We start from the raw sequence: 16,867 nt of genomic DNA, 5'->3' as shown, positions 1-16,867 counted from the left end.
GAGCGCCGCCATTTTGTCGCCGAGCTCGGTGTTGTGTTTGGTGCTGCGCGTCGCTGCCGCCCGAGCGAAAGAGGCACCATGCCGGCGGGGCCGGTGCAGGCGATGGCTCCCGCTCAGCCGGCGCCCCCTGAAGCAAAGCAGGTACTTCCGAGTCTCGTTCCTTCGAGGAGAAGCCCCCCTCCCCCTCCCCCTCCCCCTCCCCCTCCCCGGTCGACGTCTGGGAACTCCTGAAGAGGGAGGGTCTGCTCCCAGGAGGCCTTGCGGGACGAGCAGCGTAGGTCGGGAATTGTAGTCCGTGGCGCCGTGACGTGTACTCGGGATGCTGGCGACGCTCCCTTGGCCGGGCGCTAGCGCTGGGGTGGGCGACTTGCCGGCCTCCGGATTTTCGGCCTACAACTCCCATGATCTTTCACCGTTGGCTGTGCTGGCCGGGGCTGCTGGGAGTTGTAGGCCAAAGCTTCTGGAGGGCCGCCAGCTTTCCACCCCTGCTGGAGGGGAGGGGAGGGGAGGTTTAGGTCTCGGTGTAGCCCGGGGTGGGGTACCGGCGATCTTCCAGACGTGGCCGTACCGTGGCTCCCATTATCCCTGACCATTAGCCATGCTGGCTGGGGCTGATGGGAGTTGGAGTTCCCCGCCCCTCTCCAGTCTCTCGGTGAACCTTTCAAGCGATCTTTTGCCTCTGGGTTGATACCTGAGGGGAACTATCTAGTATCCCTCAGCGGTAAGGGCGGGCAACTTGTGGCCCTCCAGACATTTTGGCCTACAGCTCTCACTGGACCTAGCTGGCATAGCCAGTGGGGAGGCCTGGTGGGCCTAAATATATGCAGAGCCGCAAGTTGCCCGCCCTTGCTCAAAGGTGTGTGTTCGAATGTATTTGAAATCTGCTGGATAAGAGCGTCTGGTTGGCAGTCTTGAACATAAACCACCCTTCTCCAAGGTGTCTTCCAGATGTGTTGAACTTCGGCTCCCATCAGCAGCAGCAGTTGTAGTCCAACACTTCGGGAGGTCACCAGGTTAGGGGAAGCGGGCCCAAATAAACTGTCACTAAATAGGGCGTGCTGCAAAATTCCTGTATGGAAGGAAGTTTCGTGAGTGACTCCTGCATGTAGGTCATCACATGTATGTAATATAAACCCTTAGCACATATCGTAGATGTTGGATCACCAAGAACGTGCTGGGCATTAATAATACTTAACATTTCTATAGCGCTTTAGGGTGTTCAAAGTGCTTCATGTACATTGTTCTGTTGTAAACGTAACCATTCTATATGATAGGTTGGGTTGTTATCCCCTGAGGGTGAGAAATTGTAGTTTGCCTAAGTAGTGAGACTAGAACTGGGGTGAAATTTTCTATCCCACAGGTCAGTTTCTTATCCAGTCTATGGTATGCTGGGTATGACCATTGCTCTCTGACAAGCATGTCAAGAAGAGGTCCCAGCCTTCCTCTCTAGCCTATTCCATCTCTGGAGATGAAGGCTGAGACTTGATGATGTTTTGGTCCGAATCTGCTAAGGAGCTGTGAGTGCCTCCAGCCCAGTCACAAAACAATCCCTTGCTCCCCTCCCCAAAGAAACATCCATGCAGTTGTGCTGGGCTTCTGTAAGTGCCCTGCGTAGTTGATCCTGCTTTCCTGTCCAACTTCAAATTTGGTGTTTGGGCTGGGAAGCAGGAGGTTGCTCCTGAGGCTTGCGTGGAAGTGTGGCATGAAGTCAGGGCAAGAGGAAGTGTAGGGTTCTCGCAACCAAAGCTGGCCAAAATGTGTGGACCGCTGAACGTAAATACTAAGAACATAGAAATAAATACTAAGAACATAGAACAAAGTACAGAGCCAAAACAAATCCCAGATTTCAGCTGAACTTTGAGGGTGGGGCAAAGGCGGGCTTCATCCCCTCTGGAACTTCAGGGTTTGTGAGAAGTGTCGGGCTTCTCTTGGTTGCCATTACCTGGCTCCCTCCATATTGTGGTGAAAGGAGGGGCAAGATTATTGAACCTTGTAAATCAGGGGAGCACAACTTTTTTGGTCTTGTGGGCCACCTGTGACACTAGATCAGGATACAAGTACATGTGCACAGACATTTTTATACACACTCACCTCCCAGCAATCCTGACTTTCCAGTTGACTTTCCTCGCTGGTAGCAGCAGTGGGGAAAGAGCAATCTGTATGAGGATCTTTGGGGGATGGAGTAGAGAGTACAAGTGGGGAGGATTTCACAGTGGTGGCAAGGTCGCTCTGACCCAGGGGGGCCGCAGGTTGTGCACCCCTGCTATAAAACGTATCATTGATATAACACTTTTGAGTGTTGAAAGAACTTCGCATAGATTTTCTTGTTACCCTTCTAACAACATTGTATGGTAGATTGATATTATTATCTCTACATTCTAGGGGTGTGGGGGGGGATTAAAGCTGAGGCAGTGGGGAGATTTGAAGGAGAGATTTTGATTTATAGTACAGCCTGTAAGCTATTACACCATCTCTCTCACAACAAAACAAAGTATTTGAACAACTGAGGCTCTACTTGCATTATTCCCCTATAAACTGATTTTGAAAGGCCTTTGGTACGCTTATTCATGTCTTGCCGTATTCTTATTGCAGCCAGAAGATGAACCAAAAGAAGAAGCAACACCAGCCAAGCCTGTTGTGGGAATTATTTACCCTCCTCCAGAGGTTAGGAATATTGTGGACAAGACAGCCAGCTTTGTGGCCAGGTGAGAGAAACTCTAGTTTCCAGGAATATCATCTCCTTGCAGAGATAGAGGAGGGTTCTGGCAGTTCCGGTCCATGTAGCTTGTCAGATGTGTTAAGGGGCAAAAGCAAGGAGGCTGCAGTGTTGCAAACATTATTTTGTGTGAGTATGTACTTAATGGCTTATGAGGAATTGCACGATTTGCCTTGGTGCTGACATTTGTTGTATCACTTTCCAGAAATGGTCCTGAATTTGAAGCTCGTATCCGTCAGAATGAAATAAATAACCCCAAGTTCAACTTCTTGAACCCCAATGATCCTTACCATGCCTACTACCGACACAAAGTCAATGAGTTCAAGGAAGGGAAGGCCCAGGAGCCCTCGGCTGCCATCCCTAAGGTCATGCAGGCGCAGCAGAGTGCACAGCAGCAGCTTCCCCAAAAGGTACATGGTTCATCTCTCTCCTATATCTTCTTTCTTTTAATTGAGAGTGCCTTGATGCTTTGTAGTGCTGCTGGAAGTTCAGGTCTTGCAGTTTCTCTTGGCCTTTTCTCACCAATCTTATCTCGCTGTGGAGGCATTCCTGCACATAATGGTTTCCAAACCAGGGGCATATGAAGTAGCTCCTACAAGATTTGTTTTCCTTCTGGTAGTATGTAAGTATACTACCTTCTGGTAGTAATGTACTAGGTAGGTAGGTAGCCACTGCAGGCTCTGTGTAACCTGTGCACTTAACTGAAGCAGAGTGTGAGTGGTGATGCTGGTGTCTATTCCTTCTCTAGGTACAGGCTCAGGTGATTCAGGAAACAGTTGTTCCAAAGGAGCCCCCTCCAGAGTTTGAGTTTATTGCAGACCCTCCCTCGATCTCCGCCTTTGACTTGGATGTGGTAAAGCTGACAGCCCAGTTTGTTGCTCGGAATGGCAGGCAGTTCCTCACCCAGCTGATGCAGAAAGAGCAGAGGAACTACCAGTTTGACTTTCTGCGCCCACAACACAGCCTCTTCAACTACTTCACCAAGCTGGTTGAGCAGTACACCAAGGTAATAAAGCTCAGATGCCAGTCACATTTCCTTTGGCAAGCTTGAGGACGGCTTTCTGCTTTAGGAGGGTAATGCAAGTAATACACTTCGAAGAGCCCCATTCCTGCCTGTGGGTGCAGGGATGCTGGTAGTTTGCTCAGCATCCCTGCAAGAAATGCTTGCAGGGATGCCGAGGGGAAAGTAGGCAAATCCCAGGCATAAAAATACTCTTACTCTGACAGCACATTTTTTGCAAAGATACAAATCTTTTCCACAGTATACAGTGGGGGAGGGGGGGACCTTTTGACCTCCAGATGTTATTAGGCTACGACTCCCATCATCTCTGAACATTGACCAGGCTATCTGCAGCTGACAGGTGTTAGAATCCAACAATATATGGAGGGATACAGGTTCTCCACTCCTTGTATAAAGAGAAGCAGTTGAGATGATGGCAGAATGTTTATTTCTCTGTTCAGGCTTAGTAGAGGTATGACCTGTCTGATAGGCCTTGTCCTGCCAAAGTGGCAGCTATATCCATTGCTATTTATGACTAATAGTTACTATTTTCTCTTCATCCTGTACACAGAACTGTGTACACAGTGGGGAGAATGTACTTTTTGAGGATCTTGGCTTTAATTTAAAAAACGACAAGCAAGTTTCTAGCTCTTATGGCTGTGAAATATACTTGAAAATCTATGGGCATTGCCTGCTGAAATCTGGGGCTCAAAGGGTGGCTGAACAAGATGCCCAGTGCTTCCAGATCCAATGTCTTGCATATTTCTTTGCCCCTTCCTGTGACTTGCAAAACCAGAATAAATTCTACAAAATAACTGGTGTCAGGAAAACCTGTTCAATTTGCATAATTTTTACAAGTTGCAAGCTTTTCTTGGCACTGCATTGTGATTGCCTGGGTGCAAAACTCTTTTTTTTAAAGCATGGAGTGCATATAGCTCTGTTGAGGGGAGTGTCTTCTATAGAAGTGGGACGAAAGCCCTAATCAGAACTGATTTCTCAGTGACATCTTGAAAAATATGTTCTTCAGATCTTGATTCCACCGAAAGGCCTAATTATAAAACTGAAGAAGGAGGCAGAAAACCCCAAAGAAGTCTTGGATCAGGTAACTAATTAATAATATCTTACAATAATTTTTGCAGGTTTTTTGAGATCATCATTTGATACTTTTACGAATTTCAGTCCACATAGGAACTTCAATAGTGGCTTACAAATCTAACAGAAAAATGCAAGTGCTAAAAACAAATGCTAAAAATGCTAACAGTGCAATTCTATGCACATCAGTTCAGTAGTAAGCCCCATTGAGTGCCACAGGGCTTACTCCCTGGCAAGTGAAGTATAGGATTGCAGCCTAAATATATTGTACCTCAATGGCAGTATTTGTAAAAGGATAAATAAGATGGACTTTTGATGCTTCTTTTTTCATATGGGCGTATCACTTCGTATTTGTGAAGCATGGCTCCCAAAGACCTTTGAGTATCTCACAAGTAGTAATTTTCAAAGAAGCCTTTAATCATCAAACTCTGAACAGGTATTCACAAATTTGGGCTGGCCTTGGTAACTAGCCAGAATCGGTGGTTGCTACCAATCCTGCCGACTGTGGGGAGGGAATATGCTCTTGTCCTCTTCTTCAAGCTGAGCTTCGCAGGCACTTGAAAGCAGTCATAGAATTGTAGAGCTGCAAGTGACCTTGGAGGTCATGTAGTCCGACCCCTGCTCAGTGCAGGATCCATCATGCAGAATGCAACTACAACATCCCTGACATGGTCATCCAACCTCTGCTTAAATGCATGCCAAGGAAGGAGTGTGTGCCGCCTCCCTTTCCATAAATATGAATATGAGATGACAGCCCTTTAGATGTTGGAAGACCACTGTCATGTCTCCCCTTAGTCTTCTCCAGTCAGTCTTGCTGCTTTCCCAGGTGCCCCCCCTCTTCTCCTGAGCCTGCTGAATGGCTGGAGCTCCTTCTGACGTCATAGCGGGTTTCAGAGGCACCTGGAGGCAGCAAAACGTCTTTCCTTTGAGTGTTTCCAAAACCCAGCATGAACTCTTGAGGAGCCTCCACTCACCTCCAGACTAAAAAAACAAAAGAAGCACTTGCTAGATCTACTGCTGTGAATGGTCCTCACTGAGTGAATTCTTCCTGTTTCCCATCCTGGTGCCCACGAGTGGTTTAGTGTGTGGTTACACAAAGTTTACCATAGGGAACCGAGATCAAAACTTGTCAAGACATTCTCATAACTGGGGGAAGAAATGGTCCTTTGGGGCTATTGGCCTCAATTGCAAATGGATTTCTGTGAATTTTGATCTAGCTTTGGTAACCAAATAAATTCTATAAATATAAGATGTGGCCTTATAGATAGGGTCAGTTGTTAAATTCTAGTTAATGAGCTTAAAGTGCAGACATGCTAGTGTGATGTAATCTTCCAAATTTGTTCCTGTGAGATGCCTGAAAATCTTAAATTGTCCAAGTCGTAGTGTGATTTGATACTGATAAGTACAGGAATGGACAGTTATGCTTTGCATGCTGTAATAAGGTTCCTGTTTCTTGGTGCTTGATGCCTTCTGCAGGCATGCTACAGAGTGGAGTGGGCCAAGTTTCAGGAGCGAGAGCGGAAGAAGGAAGAGGAAGAAAAGGAGCGAGAACGTGTCGCTTATGCCCAGATTGATTGGCACGATTTTGTGGTGGTGGAAACAGTGGACTTCCAGCCCTCTGAGCAAGGTTGATTCACTTATTCTATTTAAATGTATGGCTCGATGAATGCAAAGTGAACACATTGTGTATATAGCGGAGGGGGAAACCTCCACAAATACCTGAAAGGATAGAATAATTAGTCTGATATCCTCCAAGGAAACAACACCATGTGGCTCCTTCCGTGGCCTCCAGCCACTGCTAACTTTTGAACAGGTGTATGTGCAATGTAAATTCTGCTGCAGCCAAGTTCCTACTTTTCTTCAGAAACATCCAGATGAAAGGGAATTGGGTAGCTTGCAAACTTAAGGTTGAATCCAGATTTATGCCGGATGAAGTGTGCTGACGGAAGTGGACTCCCCCTGACCTCTCCTTCCTGTGGCAGCCCCCCCTGAAAATGCTGCAGAGAGAGTCAGGAGCCCCTCCTGAATGTGGCTCTCTGTGGTATATGTGAGGAGGGAGGATCCCCCAAAACTGGATGGAAGGACCGTCTGCAAGCAGAGCCCTTCCTCTTCTAGAAGGTCACTTTCTCTTGCAGAAGGCAGATCCTGGATCCAACTTGTATGTTTTAACTCTGATACTATAATCCCTGTAAGGTTAGAATATGTAGAACTATCAGTCCCACTCCTCCAAGTCACTGAGCCTTAACAAAGCATTTTGTCAAAGGAAGACATGCAATGCTCCTTTCTACAGTGCCGCCCAAATGCCACAAAGGTAGCTCTGTGAAGAGGGGTGGTGGTGCTGGACCTGATTTTTTTTTCTCCTTTTCTGCTGTAGGGAACTTTCCCCCTCCAACCACTCCTGAGGAGCTGGGTGCTCGAATTCTGATCCAGGAGCGCTATGAGAAGTTTGGCGAAAGTGAAGAAGTGGAAATGGAGGTGGAGTCAGACGATGAAGACGAGAAGCAAGAAAAGACAGAGGAAACCCCGTCACAGTTAGACCAGGATACCCAAGTGCAGGACATGGACGAGGTGAGTAGCTAGCCTGAGTGAAAGTTGCAATTGTGGCAAAGCTTGACGGTCATTCTTCTAAATCCCAATACTCAGCATGGTAAATTTCGTAAGAGTTTGGTTCTTAAGCTGAGTAACTAGTGTCCCTGGGCCTCTGTATGCTGCTGATATTGAGGGTTGAGTCTGCAAGATAATTCCAAGAGGGCTGCCATGTGGAGAAAGTTCAGAAACAACTTGGAGCATCTTATTACTTAGCCATAAATTCAAAGGGGATAAGAGAAGGATCCGTTTAGTTCAAAGAATCTGTTACATAACAGGCCCCATCCACACTGCACGTCCATATTCCTGTTAGTTATCCACATAGCTCGGAGTTGAACCTTTCACAAGCTAGCGCTCTGAGCATGCAGTGCCAATGGTGCCAGCTTAAATCAAGGAGCAGTTAGTCCTGCTTAAGCCAGATTTGTCTGTTATCAAGCAAGTTGAATCAAGCCCTTCAGGAGAAGAAAAAAACCCTCCCTTCAGTACTATGTTGCTGGCCTGGCCTGGCCTGGCGATGTGGGGGGAAAATACCTTCTGACCCCCACAGAGAGCAGTCTGTTGATCTCTGAGCACGAAGCCAATCCTATCTACCAGTCTTCCCCAAAAGAAAGTCCGTGTTTCTCTCTTGCACAAAATAATCTTGCCTAGCAGCTGTAGTTATGTCCGTTTGGGGGTGGAATGGCTGTGACATTTCCCTTAATCTTGGGGCTCTGGGATCACATGCTTCCTTTCTCATGCTTTAAGCAAGACTTGCTGTTACGTCCACGCCAGTGTTGACTATGGTTAGTTCTAACCAAGTTGTGCTTATAATCTAAGATTTTAATTGGGGTTGGAAGAGCTCCATTCCAGTCCCATAACTGTTAAATGATGGGAAGCATTATTCTTGCACCAGCATTTGCTCGTAGCTTGACCAGCAAGGCACGTGTGGTGAATAGCAGTGCTGCAGCAGTATGTAAGGAGCAGCACTGATACGTCTAGTTGGGATTAGAGCTGCAGTAATTCAGGAAAAGCGGGGGGGGGGGATTTGGCTGATGGTTAGGCACTTGGTTCCCTATTAATTACAGCACTGATTCCAGTGATTCTAAGTTGGCACAGTTATTTGTTGATCATGGCAACTTCATGATCCTTCACTTCTGAATTTGAAGGGCTCTGATGAAGAAGACGAGAGTCAGAAAGTTCCACCCCCTCCAGAAACTCCAATGCCACCCCCTCTTCCTCCTACTCCAGATCAAGTCATTGTCAGGAAAGATTACGATCCTAAAGGTAAGCTTGGGGTTAAGAGCAGACGTTTTTTTATTTGTGCGTGCTTACATTCAACATCCTGTGGCCAGATAAAGCATTTCTAATCATGTGGCTTTCCCCTCTTCAGCTTCTAAGCCTTTGCCACCAACCCCAGCCCCAGATGAATATCTTGTCTCCCCCATCACTGGGGAGAAAATTCCTGCCAGCAAAATGCAAGAACACATGCGAATTGGCCTTCTGGATCCCCGCTGGCTGGAGCAAAGGGATCGTTCTCTCCGGGAGAAGCAGACCGATGATGAAGTTTACGCCCCAGGTCAGTCCAAGGCTCCCAGCGGTGGTTATTGGCATACTCTCTTCTTGGCATACTCTGTTCACGTGCTAACCTTGATCTAATTATTTTATGTTTGCCTGAATTAAAGGGGGGAGCTAGTCAGATACTTCTAAAGTGATATTCTTAAGTACTTAGAAATATATTCATTACTTGTGAAATTAATAGATGCACATCGGATTAACCCTAATTTTAAAAAAAGGAGAGCTATCAAGTGATGTGTAGTCAGTTAATTTCAAAGAGATTGGGAGAGCAGGTGTGTGTTGAGCTGCAGTTCATGTGACAGCATTTATTTACAATGCACATTTTCCTCTCCAAATGGAGACATTCTGAACAGGTAACAAAGGCATACAAAAGAGAAATCCAGTAATTAGGAATGCAGTAAGTACAACAAAATAACACATCAAGACTAAAAACCAGCATAAAATAACAAGGAAGTGAGAATTAGAATGTCATAGTCTAAACAGCAGTAAAATCAAAAGCCTGTTGGAAAAGAGACATCTTCAAGTGTCAGCATCCTACAGGCAAAGGGGGAGGTAGTCTATTATAACCTACAGGATGTTGCCACACAGAAGGCCACCTAACATACCTTGTGCAAGAGGCCTCCATCAGTAGATTTTGTAAGGGGGCCAATTCAGCAAACACATACTATACATCAAGCGGGTCAGAGATAATATTGTGAAGAAAATGTACTTTGTGATGCAAATCCAGAAAGTGGCCCAAAGACACAGGGCACAATTCTGCTACTGAAGATCAGTGTGTCTTATCCCATCCAGAGCAGTTTACAGCGTACCACCATACGTAAACTGCTCTGAGCTCTCTGGCAGAAAGGCTGAGTGTATAAGTGTAACCAAAACGTGTCTCTTGTTTGGGTTGCCCAGAACTCCGGCCAGGTGATGAACAGGGAAACAAAACACAAACCCAGGGGTTAAACTTATCAACGTCTCCATTTCAATTTGGTCATATATGGGAGTGGTGACCATAGATGGCTTAGGAATTTTGATGGGTGTTCTATCTTGAAGGATAAAACGTGGTAAATTCTTGTTTTTCCATTTTGTTTGTGCCTGTTTAGGCTTGGATATCGAAAGCAGCTTGAAACAGCTGGCTGAACGTCGTACTGATATTTTTGGTGTGGAAGAGACAGCTATTGGCAAGAAAATTGGGGAAGAGGAGATCCAGAAGCCAGAAGAAAAGGTACAGCCAGGGCCAAACTAACAATACTCTGTACTGCTGCAGATGTTAAGGAGTGGTAATCTCCTCCGTGACCTTGTTATTGTTGGTATGAAAGCTGAGGCGCTCAGATAACCTGTTTTATGTTTGATTAGGTGACCTGGGACGGCCACTCTGGCAGCATGGCCCGAACCCAGCAGGCAGCTCAGGCCAACATTACCCTGCAAGAGCAAATTGAGGCGATCCATAAGGCCAAGGGGCTGGTGCCAGAGGACGACAGCAAGGAGAAGATTGGTCCAAGCAAACCCAATGAGATTCCCCAGCCGCCACCTCCTTCATCAGCCCCAAACATCCCAACGAATGCTCCGCCCATCGCATCTGTGCCCCGTCCTCCCTCCGTAAGCACTGTCCCTTCCATGAAACTCCTCTGCTTAATAGGAAACATCCTTTTCCCCCTGCTCCAATTATTTAAGACGTCTCTTACAACCCAAATTCTCTGTCTTCTAGATGCCACCTCCTGTTCGTACAACCGTTGTCAGTGCTGTTCCTGTCATGCCTCGTCCCCCTATGACTTCCGTGGTCCGTCTACCACCAGGCTCTGTCATTGCAGCTCCCATGCCACCAATTATCCATGCCCCTCGAATCAATGTTGTTCCAATGCCGCCCTCGGCTCCACCCATTATGGCTCCGCGGCCCCCACCCATGATTGTGCCAACAGGTCAGTGCTGAACAAAATCTCTTCTGTCTGACAGTAATTCTAGGAAGCACAGAAGCCCATCAGAATCTCTGGTGGTCTCTCTGGTGGTACATTTTCCTTGGTGGTCCCATAGCCAGTCCTGACTACAGTATTAAAAATTAAGAGATATAAAGTTTTACATGCAAGTTTTGTACTGGGTGCATCAGGACTCTTCGTACAGAAAACTCATTTCTGCAGTGGAATTCATACCCTGAGTTCTGTCTGTCTTAACCTAAAATTTAGTCACTGCATTTGCTGAGTGAATTATGGCAGTTGTATCAAATTAGTAATACCGTTGGGTTTGATAAGATGCTGTAGCGGCGCTTAGTTCAATCCCTGCTCTGCCTTGTGGCCACCTTCCGTTTTGTGTTTTTTAGATCTGTAGCTGCTCTAGCCTAAAGTTCAGGCAGGTAACAACATGCCCTCTTTTATCCCAAAGGCAGCTCTTTTGTCCCAAAGGTTCAAAGTTTAGGAAGAAGAAGAAAGAGATGGTGGGTAGAGATAGAACTCTTCCTACCTCTTTCAATTTAGTTGTCCTCCCCAACCCAACCCATGAACTTGTAATTTCAGTCTCCTCCAGTTCATCTCCCTAGTTTGCCTCCTTATTCCCCACTTGCACAGAAGGTAAAAAGTTGTTCCACAATCCAGCCTTTACCTTCTCTGATCCTCTCTCACGCACAGCCCTTTTTCCATAGAGGCTTGAGGCAGATTGGTTCAGTTTCATCCCTGGCCCAGCATCCTTCCCATAGCAGCTAATCACCCCATCCATGGGGAGGAGCATAGACTAGACTGGAAGACATCTTGCATGATGTGATAGTTCTACCCATGCAAAGACCATTTTGGCCAAGAGCAGAGCATTAGTTTTTCATATATTTGCAGTGGTGCTAGTTGTATTTACACAGAAGAGTTGAAGTGTAAAGGTTTTTTTTCTATTTAAATTACAAATGCATTCTTCCAAATAGGTATGGAAAAGCACCCACTGCTAGGCTGAACACTTGCACTCAGTTAAATCAAAGTTATACTATGTTCTTCAGCATTATAGCATGTACTCAAGTATTCTGTGGGACATATTAATGGCCTGGGACCTACGCGCTCTCCCCTATAATTTTACTTTTAAATATGCCATCTAAATAGGCTCTATTTGATTATCATAGGTTGCAGTTGAGCTAAGCCATTGACTAATTTCATTTAATTGTTACAATATAGGATACAGACAGGGACCAGTCAGCAGTCCAGGTAACTTCTTAAGTGTCATTTTAACCTCGGAGGTAAACTCGGCCAATCACTAACCTTCAAGTCCAGCTCTGATTTGCATGCATTCACTTCTCTTGTCTGTCTGGAGTGGTGCCAGCGGGAGCCTGGCTGTGGTGTTTGTCTGTGTGTAAATAGTTCTGACTTTGTAGACTTCTTGGCCTGATTGTTGCCGCTCTTCTAAGACTTTGTGGCTGCATGCTAGCTTGGTTGCCGGTGTTCCAGATACAGCCCCTGTTGCAAGAGAAACTTAAGGCAGAAATGCAGGAAGAGCTGAAGAGTGCCCTTGCAAAGAGCCAAATTCCTTTGTTTGCTTTTCAGCTGCATTGCACCACCATGATTGTTGTGATGCACCTGTAAACCCAGCTTATCTAGCCAGCAAGATCTAGCTGCTATGTGTGGTAGTGACTCTGACCTTCCGTGATTCAGATGAAGAACTCAAGATTGCTACCACGTTGGTTCAGATCCCTGGCTGTTAGATGCTAGTGCACTTGCCTAAAATTTTTGTAATGGTCTTTCTTTTAAATACTAATGACCCCAGTAATTCCAAGCCAAAGAATTTGCAGTAGAGTTGACTATCTGTAATTTTAAAGAAGGAGATAAATAGCATATGCTATCTCCAAGCCAAGCATTTGAAACCTAGGAAATATAAAGCATGAGGAGACCCACACACTACATGTTTAGCTGTATAGTAGAAAATGTAATGTGTAAATTTAAAAAAAACATATCATACAGGTATAGTTGTCAGTGACCCAGGACTGGCTGCAGCTGTACATGCAGTTGTAAATTCAGGTTTGTTGCCATGAAATGGCCCTTTAACGGGACCTCTAGATAAATCAGGATGTCTTGACAATGGAGATGTGTGTATCACAAGCACATGAATAGCATTTGCTCTTCCTAGTGGTGACTACATAGCTGGGGAGAAGCCTAGGAGAGCACTTCAGCCTAGTCTGGGATAGCAGACATTTCACTTGGGTTTAGACACATTCATTTCCCCCATGTATTTAAGCTTCATGTTATTACAAAGCAGCGTTTCTCGCATCCCCAAATTCTTCATTTAGAAGCACTGAAGTTTAGACTTCTAGCAGTTGTGATATCCTGGCTTCTGCAATGCTTGGGTAGGAGAGGATTACAACTTTCTAGGCTTTTAGCGTAACTAATCTCATTTTAACACAGCTTTTTGCCTTGGAGTTACCAGTGATTACTTCTCCTTTCTTGTGTCTTTCTTTCCTTAAAGGCAGGGGTGTCAAATGTAGCTCCTTTTGAAGGGAGCTGTAGTCCACCTTGTTGTGACCTGTGGCTAGAAAATACATTTAGGTTCCAGCAGCTGATATCAGTGGCAGGCTACAAAGGTCATTGGTTCCTCCAGAGTAATTACACTCTGGTTGCTTATATACCTTTGGCATAAGGGTGTGGAAGCAACGTTCCCTTTTTCCACACTATCCTTGACTTTTCCCCTTCACACTTAAGTTCTGCCTGTCTGCTGAGGAGGTGTTCCTTACAATGTTCTCCTTTGTCCTTGCATCAGGCATCTGACAGAGGTTAGGCTGAGCTGCATCCTCCTGGTCCAAGATCCACTAAAGTACACTAACTCATCCCAGCTGCTGTTTTTGTCCATAGTTCCTCCACGTTCTAAAGCATGCAGGAGCACATTAGTAGGTGCATAATTCTCAGGGCAAAGGGAATTTCAGCCCTCTTAGCTGCTGTAGCATCTGTGCAAGCTTACAAGTGAGCACAGCATTGGTTTGCCCTTGAATGGCACTGGGAACGCTCTCTGAGGTGCTGCAGACAGGGTTTCAAGCAGAAATGGCAATGGTGCACAAGTTTGATCATTTTCTACATTTGACACCTGCTGCTTTACGATCTGTGCTGAGTCTGCTTCCCCAAAAATGTCATTCGTGATTTTCTTGCAAGACTAACGTTTTCCATGGCTTCAGCGTTTGTTCCAGCTCCTCCTGTAGCCCCAGTAAGTGCTCCAGCACCTATGCCTCCTGTTCACCCTCCACCTCCCATGGATGACGAGCCAGCCTCCAAGAAGCTGAAGTCTGAAGACAGCCTGATGCCAGAAGAGGAGTTCCTGCGCAGAAACAAGGTGCAGAGTTATGAGCTAGTCTGGACTATCTTAGCAACTTTCTAAGGTTTGTTCTACGTCTAAAGCACCTTTCTGTTTCACAGGAGCTGGTGATCGTTAGTGTCCCTTTGTATTCAAACTCAGCTCTCTTGCAAACCTTAAGTTCCCCACGTGCAATTTGAACATGCAAATTTACAAGCTGGAAGCCTATAAAACACTCTTCTCGGAAGAAGCAAAGGGCTCTTGTTGCACTCAGTCTTCTTTGTGTGTTTTCTCATTGGGTCACTTTTCCTCCCCCTTGTGAGCCCCTCTGTGTTTATTCCCGTAGGGTCCAGTCACAGTCAAAGTCCAAGTCCCCAACATGCAGGACAAGACGGAATGGAAGTTGAATGGCCAGGTGCTGGTGTTCACCCTCCCACTTCCTGACCAGGTATGTGAACCAGGAGTGCCCTAAGCAAAAGATGGCCAATTTCTAGATTCCCAAGGGCTGTTCTAGTCTTCAGACAGCTGTCTTGGAGCCAGAAGAGCAGTCTGCTGGACAAAGTGACCCCCATCTTGAGAGGTCAGGCTCCATTAATAAAGCTAGCACCATCTCTCAATAAGGTCTTAGTTAGGGAGCACCTGTGCTCCAGGATGGCATTACATACAATTTTGCAGTGGCGAATGTGCGTGCTCATTATGGCCATTCCAGCCCTTTGCTATGGTGCTAATAAAATACACACCTGAGGCCCTTCGCTAGGCTGTCCCTGTGCGGTAGCTATAAGCAGTAGTTTGCACTGCTCAGTGGAATGCTCTTTTTGTTTGGGAAAACATTGTCTGGCTGCTGTTCATTTGTTTGGTCCAAGGGTTTTCTCTCTCATAGGAAAAGCAGAATTGGAATGGGTTGCCTTCCTCTTCTTTTTTTTTAATGGTATTCTGACAAAATACATTTGAATTCTTCAAAGTTTATTTGCATGAACTTTGCTTAACTGGCCATTGTATTAAAACAGCCTTCCCAACCTGGTGCCCTCCAGATGTGTTGGAGTACAATTCCCAGCATCCCCAACCAGCCATGCTGGCTGGGGGATATTGGGAGTTGTAGTCCAACACATCTGGAGGGCAACAGGTTGAGGAAGGCGGTATTAAAATACCAATTTCCCCCTTTCACTCTGTTGCACAATGTTTCCTCGGCATAATGCTGCTTAAGTCCCTTGTGTAGTGCCTCTTTTGTGAAGGTGCGTGTGCTTCCTCTGGTTCTTAGGTTTCTGTTATAAAGGTTAAGATTCATGAGGCCACCGGAATGCCTGCTGGGAAACAGAAGCTCCAGTACGAGGTGAGTGAGTGGTCATATTGATCCTTAAACTGCTGCCTTTCCACTTGCGTAAATGTCACAGCGGACTTGTGGAATGATCACCTAACTCTTCCTGTGTGTCTGTGAGTAAAGCCTTCTATTACTTCACGTGGGGGGCTAAGATCCCTGCCCTGCTCTGTACCTTTTCTCTTAGCTTTCTCAAGTTTCATAGCAAATCCCTTGACTTGCCTTCGTTCCATAGATATTGAAATAAGTGGACCAGGTTTTCTTCTGGAGCAGAGCACTTACGCTTTTGTGTGTGTCCTTTTCCTTGCTAAGTCAGCTTTGTGATAAGTACTGTTGCGACACTATTGTTGTGTTACAGGGCATCTTCATCAAGGATTCCAACTCTCTGGCTTACTATAATATGACCAGCGGATCAGTGATCCACTTGGCACTCAAGGAAAGAGGAGGCCGGAAGAAGTAGGAGTCCATTGGCAAGCAGCTGTCGTACACAGTGATGTGAGACCAGCTGCTAGGATCCGCCAGCTCTGGAGTAGCATCAGCATGCAGCTCCCACTTGGGCTGCACGTTGGACCTGGACGTATATCCCATAGTCTCAGGGGCTGCAGAAAGTTGCCCTTGCCCCTGCAGCGCTGTGAAAGTTTTGAACTGATTGTGTGTTGATTCCAGCGGCTCATGTTGTATTCATAATGCCAGAAGCACTGTCTCTGCCAGCGTTCTTTTCAGTGGTCCTGTGTTTAATTTCCTGTAGCAGCATTTTGCCTTTGTGGCTGAGGTCTTGCCTAGCTTAGATCTAGTTCAGCCATGTTTCAGCTTTTGGAGCAGCTTGCTAGCATAATTGTACCTGTTGGATGGAACATTTCAGTTAACTTTGTTGTTTCGAATAACTTTCACTCATGTAATAAAACCATTCATGATTTCTCCATGTGAAATTTGTGAGCTAACATCTTGTGAATTACCTGGAGTACCTCAGAATGGTCTGGTTGCAGGGAGGGAGGGATACGGGTTTATGGGCGATACAGTTAATTATTGGCCTTCCAACTTGTGTGAGCCATTCTCCAGAATGTAGTGAAATAACTCCTCTTTGGCCAAGATTCACAGACAGGTCTTGCACCTGTGGCGTTTTCAACTATTTCTCCACACGTGCGCATGCGCGCACACGCTTCCTTTGGAAAAGCTGACCTTCATACTGTATCGCACACTGCTTTTGTGACTCCTGTGTTTCAAAAATGCTTAGCTATGGGGCACTGGGGTGCTGCTAGTTGAGGAAAAAAGTTCTGTTACTTAACTCATGACCTTCCTTAAGTATTTGACCAAGCCGAACAATATATGAGCTCCAAAGGGCTTTGCGTGGCCTCTGGGTATAAGCTAGAATCCTCAG

General features: G+C 46.0%; 1 protein-coding gene across 1 annotated transcript; it reads left to right on the top strand.

Moving 5' to 3' along the window:
- SF3A1 (splicing factor 3a subunit 1) lies at positions 1-16,411 on the top strand. Its single transcript, XM_084819415.1, has 17 exons — positions 1-141; positions 2,593-2,705; positions 2,922-3,126; positions 3,465-3,722; positions 4,744-4,818; positions 6,285-6,435; positions 7,183-7,376; positions 8,540-8,657; positions 8,764-8,949; positions 10,037-10,158; positions 10,290-10,532; positions 10,642-10,852; positions 12,077-12,106; positions 14,059-14,213; positions 14,521-14,622; positions 15,433-15,504; positions 15,848-16,411. The coding sequence occupies exons 1-17, from the start codon at positions 79-81 to the stop codon at positions 15,947-15,949; spliced, it is 2,400 nt and encodes a 799-aa protein (XP_084675541.1). The 5' UTR covers positions 1-78; the 3' UTR covers positions 15,950-16,411.
- Positions 16,412-16,867: the final 456 nt, after the last annotated feature.

The sequence above is a fragment of the Heloderma suspectum genome, chromosome 13 (assembly GCF_057233095.1).
Source record: "Heloderma suspectum isolate Gila_16-S chromosome 13, 16-S_ref, whole genome shotgun sequence".
Lineage (NCBI taxonomy): Eukaryota > Metazoa > Chordata > Lepidosauria > Squamata > Helodermatidae > Heloderma > Heloderma suspectum.
This window is presented reverse-complemented; position numbering and strand designations above follow the sequence as displayed.